Source organism: Solanum stenotomum, chromosome 11 (assembly GCF_019186545.1).
Source record: "Solanum stenotomum isolate F172 chromosome 11, ASM1918654v1, whole genome shotgun sequence".
In the NCBI taxonomy this organism is placed as follows: Eukaryota; Viridiplantae; Streptophyta; class Magnoliopsida; order Solanales; family Solanaceae; genus Solanum; species Solanum stenotomum.
The window spans coordinates 45,229,221-45,242,601 of NC_064292.1; the positions used below are offsets into that span (position 1 = coordinate 45,229,221).

At 36.7% G+C, this 13,381-nt stretch overlaps 1 protein-coding gene across 2 annotated transcripts; it reads right to left on the minus strand.

The window, feature by feature from the left end:
• LOC125845067 (F-box protein At3g54460) lies at window positions 1–11,776 on the minus strand. Of its 2 annotated transcripts, none has more exons than XM_049524486.1 (9): window positions 11,181–11,776; window positions 5,414–8,008; window positions 5,105–5,318; window positions 4,712–4,996; window positions 4,568–4,627; window positions 4,329–4,459; window positions 3,896–4,010; window positions 3,524–3,672; window positions 1–543 (listed from the first exon to the last, which is right to left on the minus strand). In XM_049524486.1, the coding sequence occupies exons 1-8, from the start codon at window positions 11,660–11,662 to the stop codon at window positions 3,526–3,528; spliced, it is 4,029 nt and encodes a 1,342-aa protein (XP_049380443.1). In that variant the 5' UTR covers window positions 11,663–11,776; the 3' UTR covers window positions 1–543; window positions 3,524–3,525. The 2 variants fall into 2 exon arrangements, with proteins under 2 accessions (XP_049380443.1, XP_049380444.1); XM_049524487.1 differs by lacking the exon at window positions 1–543 and adding an exon at window positions 3,150–3,269.
• Between the last annotated feature and the right edge of the window lie 1,605 nt (window positions 11,777–13,381).

The following is a 13,381-nucleotide window of genomic DNA, read 5'->3' on the forward strand; positions in this document are numbered from 1 at the left end:
ACCAAATACAAGTATTCAAACGATTTTAACCATTCTCCTCACATTTGGTACAAAACACTTTTTACTTAATCCAAAAACTTACAAGCTTGGACAGAAAAACAAAGCATGTGAACATGGACACCCAGAAAATTCAGTGAAAATGATCAATTTCTATTCCGAAGCGGCCACTTCAACTGTATTTTCTCCTAAAGAGAGATTCAAAAAAAGGAAAAGAATAAATTACAAGGATATACTACACTAGTGGAATTTCTCTGACTAGACGAGTAAATGTACAAATATCTACAACCAATTCTAAGCCAGACTTTGAAGAACATCAGGTTGCCACATCCGAATGCCTGAATTCTGCAATGCCGGTAGAATAAAAATGATTCCACTAGTGGGCAACAAAAATCAAAGAAGCGGCCAACTATCTGGAAGGGTGATACTAGCATAAATAGTCTTGGGCCTCTTGGCACAACTCTCTGCAAGGCAGATTAGATTGCCAGAGTCAGCGATTGACGAGACCCTGCAGTGCCAGTTCATCAAAACAATGGAATTGTCCACCTGTAACCATGAATCAAATCAGTAACCATCTACCTGGAAGATATGAATACTAGCTCAAAATAAAGTATAAGACTTGGGCTATAGATTTCTCTGCTGCTAATTGGAATTTGGAGGTCATAGGTTCACGAGGTAGTGCTACATGAACCTATTGATCTCTAAATGACAATTAAAGGAGGTTAACATCATTTGGGAGTTTTCTTTCCCCTTGTTTTCCCCTTCTCCTAGCTCAAGTCAAAAGCACAACAAAAATCATGCAAAATCCACACAAGCAGATAGTAAGTACTGATGTAGGAAATCAACCTCTGGTCAAGAAATAAAGGTGCTTAACAGTGACAAGCCAGAATAATTCAATGAGGGAAACATGACTTTCTTGGACAACTCTTAAATTCAAATGAGAAAACTGGCAGTTCTTTTGTTTCTCTTAAACCTTCACACCAGGACGATTTATATGCACTACTCGTTTCTAAATAGGGAAATACACAATTTCAGTGATGTATAGAATGGTACTGTTTTCTTGGGGGGAAACGAAATTTTAAGAGAATCTTTTTCTATGAAGTAATGATACAAAAATTTTAAGAGGAAGATATAAAAGTACCTAAAGATACACACAAACAGACAGGACTACATGAGGAGTAACCAAAGCCTGAATCTTCTATAAATTGAATAGGCTTCTCAGAACACCAGATGACTAACCCTGAATTGTCTTATAACAGAGCACCAAAACAACTTACCCGTCAATAGTTTGTAAGAGCAAACTCAATTGGTTTTCAAGTTACAAATATTTCAAACTTATCAAGAAATACATCATTCTAATTGGATACCAATTTAGCTTCATATCGATGCCATACAATCAAGGGAAAGTGGACTACCCAGTGCACCAACCCATGTATGTGGGGGTGGGGGGTACTAAAACCCTACAGTGCACTTGCATTACTTAACAACCAATCTGGTGTATTTTCAATCATTGGAGACCTGCTTATATATGTGGTTTCTGTTCCGTGTCTGCTATTTTTTTAACTATTAGTTGGTCTCCTAAACAAGTGAACCCTCTTTTTGTTCAAGTATAGCTCAAACTAGTAGGGGAAATATATATCATCTTATATCTGCTCAGCAGGCCAATTTCATCTCAATACTCAACAATTTTTCCTACTAAAACAAATAAAAGACACTCTTTTTTTATAAGACAAATTTCAGTTCTAAGCAACTAGAGATTTTCCAACTCTCAAAAGCAATTAGTATTGATTATATGGATTCTCCTTTTTTTATTTAGTTATCAGTAATCACCTATATGGAGTCTCTACTTTAATGGTATTCGTTACCTAAATCTTACATGGATTATGAGAAATTACTTAGACAACTTCTCTCCATATGAGTTTAGGTCTATCTCGTCTCATTTCAAGTCTTCAATCAGCACAGTATTGTACCCAGTGTTGTTAAAAATGTTGAAGTGCTCGCTTAAAGCGAGAAGTGAAGCGAAGCAACAGGCTGTCATTCTAATGCCCTGAAGCGATGCAATGGTGAAGAAGCGTGCGCTCCTTTCCAAAGAGCAAAAAGCGTGCTTTTTATTAAAGCGAGAAAAGGCTCGCTTTTTAGAGATGAGCGCTAACTAAGTTTTTATTTAATTTCTGTAAATATACTTACATAAGTTTTACCAAATATTTTCCCTCCTTTGTCGACTACTGCTGGACTCTCTGTAAAAATACTTATGTCAGTTCCTCTTCTCCTCTTCTCTTCTCCTCTTTCTGTTTCTCTGCTCCACAAGGTAAGTAGGTTTTTTTTTTTACTTTTCAGTTTGCTGTTTGTAATGCTACTTAAGTTAAGTAGCATTACGCATTACTCTATTTTTATTTCTTCTGATTTAAGATTCCTCTGTTTGTAATGCTACTGGGTATGCTCTGCTTTTCTTTTTCTTTTTCTATTTTTGTTTTGCTGCTCTGTTCTGCTCTATTTTTTTCCCTTTGTTTTTTTGCTGTCCTGTGACTGAGACACTGTTCTGTTTTTGCTTGTAGTAAGCTGTATTTTCTTATTCAATATCTATTTCTAGTATCTATTATTTACTTTTTAATCTAAGAATTGAAAGATTTGCTTAATATGATACCTCTATTGAGTTCTTGATTATTTATCTATGAATATTTAATATTTTCTAGTTTTATACTAAATAGCACTTTATTTGAAAAAAGCATGTGCTTCGCTTCACGCTTCGGTGAAGCAAGCCCTTTGCTTTTTTCCGTTTCACGCTTTCCAAAACCCTGATTGTACCAAGGGATGTATTTGGGGTCTTACATAAGACATGACCAAACTATCTCAAGCAACATACTCTCATTGTAACCTCTATATGCGCTACTTCCACTCTGTGCAAAATATGGAGGTAATAATATAAAGAATGGTAATGGGATCATAAATATCCATCTCCCTTTGGTCTGAAATGTATAAGCCATGTCTGCGAGTTCCAAAAAGCCTCAAAATTTTCTAAAAGAAGAAGATTTACTAGTTTATCTATGCATATTTAATATTTTCTAGTTTTATACTAAATAGCACTTCATTTGAAAAAAGCATGCGACTCGCTACACACTTCAGTAAAGCAAGCCCTCCTCGTTTTTTTCCACTTCTCGCTTTCCAAAACATTGATTGTACCAAAGGATGTATTTGGAGTCTTACATAAGACATGACCAAACCATCTCAAGCAACATACTCTCATTGTAACCTCTATATGTGCTACTTACACCCTGTGCAGAATATGGAGGTAATAATATAAAGAATGGTAATGGGATCATAAATATCCATCTCCCTTTGGTCTGAAATGTATAAGCCATGGCTGCAAGTTCCAAAAAGCCACAGAATTTTCTAAAAGAAGAAGATTTACAGAGCACGAATGCTAATTACATAATAGCAGCAAAAAACAAAACCCATAATGCATGACCAAACAAAAGAAGTAAAGTTACTTCAACTTGGAATTACTCATATGGTTACATTTCTGTACCTTCATGCCTTGGAACTAGTCCGAACAAAGTTAAGGCGAGAGAGATAATTGCTTTCAGCGAAATCATGTAAGGTGCGTGGTGCTCGTGCTCCATCATGACCCAGTTTACCATATTCTTCCTTCAACAACCTCCTACCTTCATCAGCCTCCTGCAAAAGTTGTATCCAAAACTGTAAATTCAAGTTGGAAAGTATTTGGGGAAATTTCACTTAATAACCACCCTAAATGTTGATCAAAGTAAGAAAATGGAACTTCCAATAAATGAACTAAGAAATCAGGATGATATCCTTTTCGGCAGAGATGAAATTAATGCAGATCTCTGGTCAGAGGATTAATCCAAATAACTGTAACGTTCATTAGAGACAGAAATACCTGTAAGAACTTCATCATTTGCTCCTCAATTGTGCCACTCATCGCCAGTGTTTCCACGAGAATAGGACGTGTAGCACCCATCCGATGAGCACGACTGATCACCTGTTCCTCCATACTGATAAGTATCACGAGAAGTCAAACAATAATGTGTTAGAAAGCTGCGCAAACACTCAGCAGGATAGCTTTTTGATTCTCGGAGAACAATAGTCAACTAAAGTCTAGAAGAAAGTTTTGGGCATTTTTCACCGTTTGGAATTTTCCCCCCCAAAATGGTCAGCTTTCCAGTTCATTACTCGGAAGGTTGTCTTTGGACAAGTTAAACTTATGCAACTACATAACCATGGGCTTTTTCCAAAGGCATTACAAGGAAACAAACACAAAGCCTATATTCATAAGGTATGCATAATCACAGTAAGCTAAACATATCTATTACCTTTTGTCCCATATTGGCTCCATTAAATAGACATGTGTCACAAAGCTCAGGTCAAGACCTAAAGCTGCACTTCCGTCCATTAAAAGAGCCATGCAGTCAACATCATGCTGAAATGTTGTCAGTGCTTTCACCTGAATCACGCAAGTATAACTAAATAATTCCGGAAATACCACAGCAACCATCCAAAGAAGTTTGTTAGAAAGATAATCATAAAAATCAGAATGGATAAACAGTCATACCTTGCTGATGGAAGGCATTGGACTATACAAACTGGCAAAACTGATACCAGCAATGGCTAACTGCCAGGAGAACATGGAGTGATCAGACCATCAAATGATAAATTAAAATATTAAACAGAAATGCTCACAATGAAGTACCGTTACCTGCTGTTCAATTACATGTATGTGCTCCAGAAACTGAGAAAATATGATAACTTTCTGTGGAATTATATTGCAGAAATCACTTGATGGCCCAACCAAATACTGTTGCGATGAAAACGTGCTGAAATTGTTTATCCTAGTATGGACATGAGATACACTAGTCTCAACAATTTTGTCCTCGTTAGAGATAATAATCATCCTATTAGCTTCCTTTATTTCCTTTAATCTATCAACAAGATAAGCAACTTTACTGCTAGATGTTGATTGCCAATCGGGATTCCAGTCATCCTTCAGAAGAATAATCAAATATTAGTAAGTAGTTTGCTACGGGATAACAAAAAATGAACTATAAACTAGGTCTTGCCCAATATGTATGTCCTCGAGGATTAGACCTACCTGTTTATAAGATGGTTGCAACTCAATCAGATCCTTTGGAACGGGCCACTTTGGATTAGGATTTTCAGGACGGGCCAGTGTTTCAGGACTTTGCATCTCATACAAGTTACCACAGCCAGGAATTGTACACTTCTCGCTATCTAAAGAAACACAGTCAAGGCATAATAGATGTTTACAAGGTGTAATCACTGGTAGACGGCACCATACTTTACACCTACATAAATTATTTTAGAAAACAAAATCAAAATCATGATGCATTTGGTCTAACAAAAACATTGCTCACATATGATCTCAGAGGCTATGACTAACCTCATGCAGTTTCCACCAAATAAAATGTGATATTTTATCAGACCATACTCCTCTGAAGTGGGATCCAGACCATCCTCAACTAAGATATCCATAGTTTCTTGAATATCATCACCTGCCTCTGTCACTCTGATATGTCCAGCTACACAGCACGAAAGTCTTACATTTCTGATGGTAGTACTTCGGAATTTCCATTGTTTAGGGTTCAGTAAACTCTCAACATGAGAAGGATCATTCCAGTCTGCCATTAGTATGTTTCTCCGCACGGTTTCTACCAATTCATTATAAGTTCTGGCATGTTCTTCAGTAAAATTTAAGAGTGTTACTTTCTTGATGCAAGGGGGAATATTCTGCAAATCTTTTTTCCTGGCACTGATCATGCACCTGTGAAGTAACTGTAGCAAACGTGACCGACCCTCTTCCATCTCTGCTTCAAATGGCCTGAGAATACCAGCTTCCCAGGCTTTCTGATTCTGTCCATAAGCTTCATCATGGAGGTACTTAAGTAAGGGTTGCAGATGAGAAAGCTGGCTACTGGGGGTGTTTGGAGTTGGTGTTCCAGTTAATAACCAGCGATTGGTAGCACGCAATGAAACAGCCATTTGCAGTTTGTTGGTCAAAGTTAGACTTGAACCAAGGGTATGACCTTCATCTAATATAATTCTCAGCCAATGAACTTGCATCAGGACACTTCTCTTTTTTGGGCCCCACTCAGCACTTAGGCGACTGAATGTAGTTATAACCACATCATAATCCCAAGCAAGACTATGTGCAGAGGGCCGTTTATGATCAGTCCAGACAAAAACTCTCAACTGCCCTCGTCTTACATGCCTCTCAATCTGACCTCTCCAATGATCAACTAGATTTGAAGGGACAACAACTAAAGTAGCCCGAGACAAATACAATCTAAATGAATCCAGAGGTCTACACAGAGCTACTCTTAGGGCATCCAAATCAAAGACCAGGTTCACAAGACCTCTAGGATAGTACCACATAATTGTACCCTTAGCAACCCTCTTGACAAGACCAAAGGCTTGAAATATTTTATGATGGGCATGAGGAACTCCTATGGAAGTCTGTACAATAGGTTGCACCAACCCAGTTGTTTCCATTTCTAACAGCTTCTGTGGTGACAGCTTAGCTAACCAAATTATAGCCTTCTTTGCTTCTGAATCCATAATTGAATATTCATCCTTCAGCACACCGGTAAAAAATGATATATTTTCTTCCAGTCCCCCAGGAGTTTCTTTACTATGAAATCCTGGAAGGCAAGTGATATGTTGCTTATGATCCCAAGAGACTTCTGCAACACTACAACTCTGATATAATGGATCAGTATTCATACTGCAGAACCATGCAGAAGTAGTATCTGCTGCACCGGCTTCTGCAAGCCTCCGCCATTTGTGACAAGCATCACACTGGATCCAAGTTTCCTTGAGCTCATAGTTCTCTGTAGAAGGCTCATGAAACCTCTTACTACTACGAGATAATTTATGTGAATAACCAGATTTCTCATATGCTGAGCTTTTTCGCTGGTTGTTGGCAGCAAGCTTTCTTTTTTTTGAGTTTTTCCGAGCATTTCTCTCTTCAGGAAAAGGGGACGCTCCTTCATATGCATACATAAGATCTCTTTTTATCTGGCTATAGCTACTGGTACACCTCGCAGTAGACCTTCTTGGAGTGGAATGTGTGACTGTATGTGAACTGATTTCTGAAATTGCTATATGATCAGCTGAATTAACAACCATGGATCCAAGTGATGTGGAGAAGCTGTTCAAGCTTTTCTCTGGGGTTACTTTCTCTAAAGATAATTGTCCTCTTCGGCCATTGTGTCCAGTAGCTCTACTAGATAATAAAACACCAGAACTGACTGTATCTTCACTACTAAGCTCATAATAACCACACCTCTGATCAGCATTATGCATACACCAGATGACTTGTGCACCATCTGGTGGCTCTGCCAGTGTTCCCTGAGTCTTCAAAATGAGAGAAAGAGCAGTAATAGTTTTACCTAAGCCAGGCTCATCACAGAACATTCCCCCATGGAAATCCTTGATTGTAGGAGCATGCCCTGTGGCTATTTGACCAGAAACAGCATTTATATAAAAAGCAAATCCATCTTCAGTGACAAAATCCATGTACAGTGGGTGCTGAAGTAATTCAACATTACGCTCACGCTGTAACATCCAGTCAACTGCAGCCAGCTGATGAGCAAACAATTTCAGCTTCATACATGGCATGATTGATGCAGCCAGAAATTTTAAATGTCGACATGTTGCAGAAACCCTGAGAAGATCAGCAGGACAAAGTGAAGAAAGAATACTGATCAAAATATCATCTGTTATCACCCAGATACCCGATCTACTAGTATCAAGGGGATTCACTCTTAAAGAATCAGGATTTCCCCTCTTTTCTACACTAGGTAAGCTCTTAAAAATTTCATGGAGCTCAAAGAGCTTTTTCTTGGAAGGGTCAGATGCACTGCAGTGCAGTTTGCATCCTAGAACATGACAGTCAGACAGATTCCAAATACTAAAATCCTTTTCAACACCAAGTTTAGCAGACTGAAGCATAGAACTCCAAGCTTCCCAGTCACAACTGTAAAGAAAAATTAGGGACATTCATTAGAATCAGCTGCACAGCTGCATTAAATATTTAGGACATAAATCAGCATTAGCTGCATAGACAATTAAATGCAACGGAATTTTCTAAAGCTCCAACTCAACTAGAAATTCTACGAACCACTGTTAATAGATTCAAGAACTGCCCATCAGGTCACTTGGTGTAATGGTGTTAAGATATTAGATAATTAATAATTATTTCAACTGCAAATTCGACAACCTAAAACTCCATAGAAGAATATCTGAATCCATCTTCATTGGAATTGCATTTTCTAAAAATTTATTGCACATTGATGTCACAATTACTCCAACTAAATCAAAGCAGAGATGCAAAGGAAAGTTTTTTCTCTTCGTTTTGTCAGAATAATTATCACCCAAAAAGAAAAGGGAAAGAAAAACTTTTAGCACCTAAATCTATACTATTAATCTACAACCCCGATTCTAATAAAATGTTGCTCCTATTGAGTCAATGGTATCCCTAAATTAATCATCCATCATTGTTCACTAATTACTAAAATGATCCTATCAGTAGCTTGACTAGCAAGAGAGCTGGACAGGTCTTTCCACTATACTAAACAGGATAAAGATGACATCAATTACCCAATTTTTGGCTGTTCCTGCCTTGGCAACAAGATTAATAGTCCTTTAAGTTTATAAGATAACTAATACATTTAAAAAATAACACATCAAAAGTATCTGCTCAATCCCTGCACATCAAAGTATATACTCAACTAAAAAGCCTTTGTGAAATATAAGTCTTTGTATGATATGAACCCAACCTTGCTCAACCCCCCCAAAAAAAAACCCCACAACCCCTGTTTTTCCCTGATGGTGGTGTCATAAGCCATTTTCAGTAGACACTAGACAGCAAACAAACACGGAAAAGGACAAAAACATTCTTCGCAAGATGAGAGCTAGCATTAGATGAAGCCGACTTTGTCCATCTCACATATCAACTTCCTCTATTGATAGCGTATTCCAAGTCCACTAGGAATCATTTATGATGGGTGGATAGGCAGGAGGGGATCCCTGTAACCGGCCAACAAGGTTAGTGAGGCTCCTGCTATGCTGAAGTGAAAGATCTTTCACTGCAGTGGAAAGAAGACAAGTGGGAGCGAGCTGAGTGAGAGAAAAGCAAGCTTTAATGGTGGCTTACAGTGTTATCAAAGGCGCCCATAAGTCATGAAGTGAGGCGAGGCTCAAAATGCATTGAGCGCTTTGCCTAACTTAATGTGAGCTTCAGAATCGTCATCAAGGCTCTAAGACTGACTTTTCCTTGTGAATGAGCATTTCCTGAAGAGTGAAGAGGCGACGCGAAACCATTGATATTTCACTTTATCTTAAAAACAATCAATTTCTTTGTCCATATAAGTATTTGTTATTTATGCTTATAATTATTAGTCTTGGACTATATATATATATTTGTAAGTTTTCTTCATTTGCGCCTTTTCTCAATTAAGTCCATGCTTAATTTGCGCTTTGCGCTTAAATCCCCAATGAACCTTAGAGCTTTTTAGCGCTTTTCGTTTTTGATAACATTGGTGGAATGTCTTCGCATCCTATTTCATCGACATAATTAGAAGCAATGGATTTTGTAAGTACACAAGTGATAGACAAATGAGTTGGAGGTAGTTAAAGCTGATGTTACATGGCTCTGATCCAACTTGCTCATACCTCAACTATTTCATTGGGTACCTGCTACCTCCTACTAGCATAGAATACCGGATAACTCTGCCTACCAGAACTTACGATAGATGAGAAGAAATCAGTTAATATCTTTTGCCTCCGCTGAGATTTGAATTTGAGACCTCATGCTTCTCTTCCCGCTTCACTAACCACTAGGCCACACCTTTGGGCACCCCAATCATGCTTTCCTTTAATTGGTGCTCACGATACGCATATATATTAATTGAAAGCTCTTTGAAACTCATCATTCTTTTCTTTAAGGAATTAAAAAAGGGTGTTGAGTTTTAACATCCNAAATGAGTTGGAGGTAGTTAAAGCTGATGTTACATTGCTCTGATCCAGCTTGCTCATACCTCAACTATTTCATTGGGCACCTGCTACCTCCTACTAGCATAGAATACCGGATAACTCTGCCTACCAGAACTTAAGATAGATGAGAAGAAATCAGTTAATATCTTTTGCCTCCGTTGAGATTTGAATTTGAGACCTCATGCTTCTCTTCCCGCTTCACTAACCACTAGGCCACACCTTTGGGCACCCCAATCATGCTTTCCTTTAATTGGTGCTCACGATACGCATATATATTAATTGAAAGCTCTTTGAAACTCATCATTCTTTTCTTTAAGGAATTAAAAAAGGGTGTTGAGTTTTAACATCCCGCAAAGGTAGAGGTAAGGATTGCATACATATTACCCTCCCCAGACCCCACATGTGTGATTTTACTAGGTATGTTGTTGTTGGTTTGTTGAGTTCTAGCAGAAAGTTATACAATGAAATTAAACTTTCAGAGATCTGACACCTACTGTTGCAATGTCTTTTGGTGCAAGTTGGATTTTCCATGTTGTGCTCACAATCCTTTACACATTTCATCTTTTATTGTTGATTTCTTTGCACCTTCTAGCTGAAAGGTTGATTCTTTTACTGTTTGACGTATCGTATGTTCTTTGTACAAATATATTTGCATGACTTAAAGTTCATGAAGTACATCCACTAAGCATACATGGAATATAACTATAGTGTCCTGCCTAACTTGATGCACCACGACTATTCCATTCTATACTTGATTTCTCCCACCATTGCCACCACTACAGGTTGGTGTACTAGTTGATTTCACAAACGTATGCTGGTTAAAATAAAAACATAGAATAATCACAATCTAAGTAGGTAATATTCATAAAATCTCAATATACAAATATGAAGTGGATTTAGTGTTTTCTGAGCTTGTACAGTTGCACATCACCTGGACTACTAAGCTGAGCAGTCCCAGTGTCGGGTAAGCACAGAGAATGCTCGAGAAATTAATGATAAACAACTACACTATAAAAAGTAATTAACAGACTTTCATGGATTACAGGGGTTAACTGCATTCTTATTGATTTTAACTTTTTCTTAGATCCCAATCAAATTCATTCTTTTCAGTTCATATTTTCCAACATTTAACAATTTATACTTGACATGCCCACCTGACATGCCGGAAAAGTGCAGCAGCAACAGGGCCAGACTTAGGGAACTGCCAACCAGACCACAAAGCTATAGGCAAGTACACATCCACAAGAACAACAGCCCTAACTTCTTCATCACCGTCATCAACGCAACGCTCCACAACCTCAACAACCCTAGAAACAATCTTCAAGCATTTTTGCATTACAAGTTTGTGTAACTGATGCACCACGCTTAAACTACCATTCACCATTCCAATTCTGCTCCTCTTCTTCATCGGAACAACATCATTCCGGTCCTCTTCCGTCTGAGAACCAATGGGACACAATTCAACGTCGTTATCCGTTACAAAGTGGACATTAGAACCGTCTCCGGCGATGTAGCACTGTGAATTTAAAGGGAGGGTGATATGGAGCTCGGAGGAGTGCGGAGGAGACGAAATTTCAACGGCTGTAAGAAAGAAACCACATAGCTTGTGGTCTGGAATTGAATAATCAACCTCCATAGCTTAATTTGAAGCTTCGGAGCTAAGAATTCATGGAGAAGTTAGGGTTTTTAAACTGTGAGCGAGATGGGGAACCCCGGAACCGTGCGTCCCAATTTTCTATTGTTAAGAGAGAGAAAAAGTCACCCAAAACCAACTCATTAATTCACAATTTTTTGAAAGTACAATTCGTATTTGAATTTAGGAATGTTTTTAATAAAGTATTGAAAATATAAAAAATAAACCTATCAAAATTATTTTCACTTTTTAAAAAACTAATTTAGGACCCGTTTGGCCCAAGAATATTTGGAAAAATGGGGAAAACTTGGGAAGTGGTGTTTGGTCGTATAATTTGCCAAGTATCCTAACTTTCAAATAATAGAAAAAAATAGTATTTGGGTCAAGTTCTAAGGGAATTTAAAAAAATTCAAAAATTACTCCCAAACTTTTATATTTTATAAAAGATACTCATTATTTGTTAATTTCAACTAATATTTGTTACTATCTCCTCCGAAAAAGTTTGAATTCTAATTTGAGTGACGAAATTGGAAAAAATAACAATTTATTTTTAATGGATTATAATTATAACTTAATTAATGACAAATTTGAATATGTGATTAATGTATTGTCTTGCTTATACTGTTATTTTGTTTTTGTTAATTGTTAGCAATTATGTTATAAGGTTACTTTTTAACGGAATATATTCAAATAGATAGTACAAATTTATGGGTATTTTTAATAATTTTTAGAACGTATGGTATAAATCATATTTTTTTAAATAGTCAAATATTTTTGGGAAAACTTGAGATCAAACATATGGTGTAATTTGACCAAAAACTTGGCCCAAATATTACTTGCCAAGAATATTTGGAAACTTGGGTCAAACGCTAGCTTAGTGTAGCTGCAAGACATTACACATGTATATATGAGTTTTTGGCTAAAATTGAGTTAGTTGAGTATATGACTTCAACCTAAAGTGCATTCTTATGCTATATAAGTGAACAAAGAATATCCTTGCACTATTCAAAAAATTGCAAGATTCATCATTCTGTCTATTTCTTTAAGAAACTCACGTCACCAACAAAAAATGTGTCAAGTCGAATGAATATATGTACACATGGTTAAGCTAGTCAAGTTGGGTGATTTTTCTAATTTTTAGAAATTGAGGGCTTAAACCATATTTAGACAAAATATATTCAAATTCTAAATATCTTTGCAAAAAGTATGACCAAATACAGCTCCAACTTCAAAACTTTCAAATAAAGTAATTATTCTCTTATTTTCATAACTAAACGTATACGTAATTTCACTAAATTTTCAGCATTTTTGTACATTGTATAAAATGTGAATTGCATTGTATGTAATGTACATACGTACTAAATATTTTATTAAAGAAAATCTCTAAATAGTTGGGCGTAATATTTTTAAAATGATTTTTTTTACATAATCTTTGTAACCATCGGAACCTACTATATAAACATTTCAAGACTTATGTAATGTAGCAAGATAATTTACTTGATGATGCAAAAAAAAATATAAACTAACAACATACAAATTTAAATTCTGAGAATGAAAGATTTATTTCCTATCCATATACTTTTTTTTTAAGGTAATTTTGGGCTTCTCGTCGTTGCTAAGACATGACCAAATTAAAAAATATTTTTTTATTGGTTCAATAAGTTTCTTAACAAAAATAGACTGAGAATGGTTCTTAATAATTTTTGAATAGTATAAGGATGT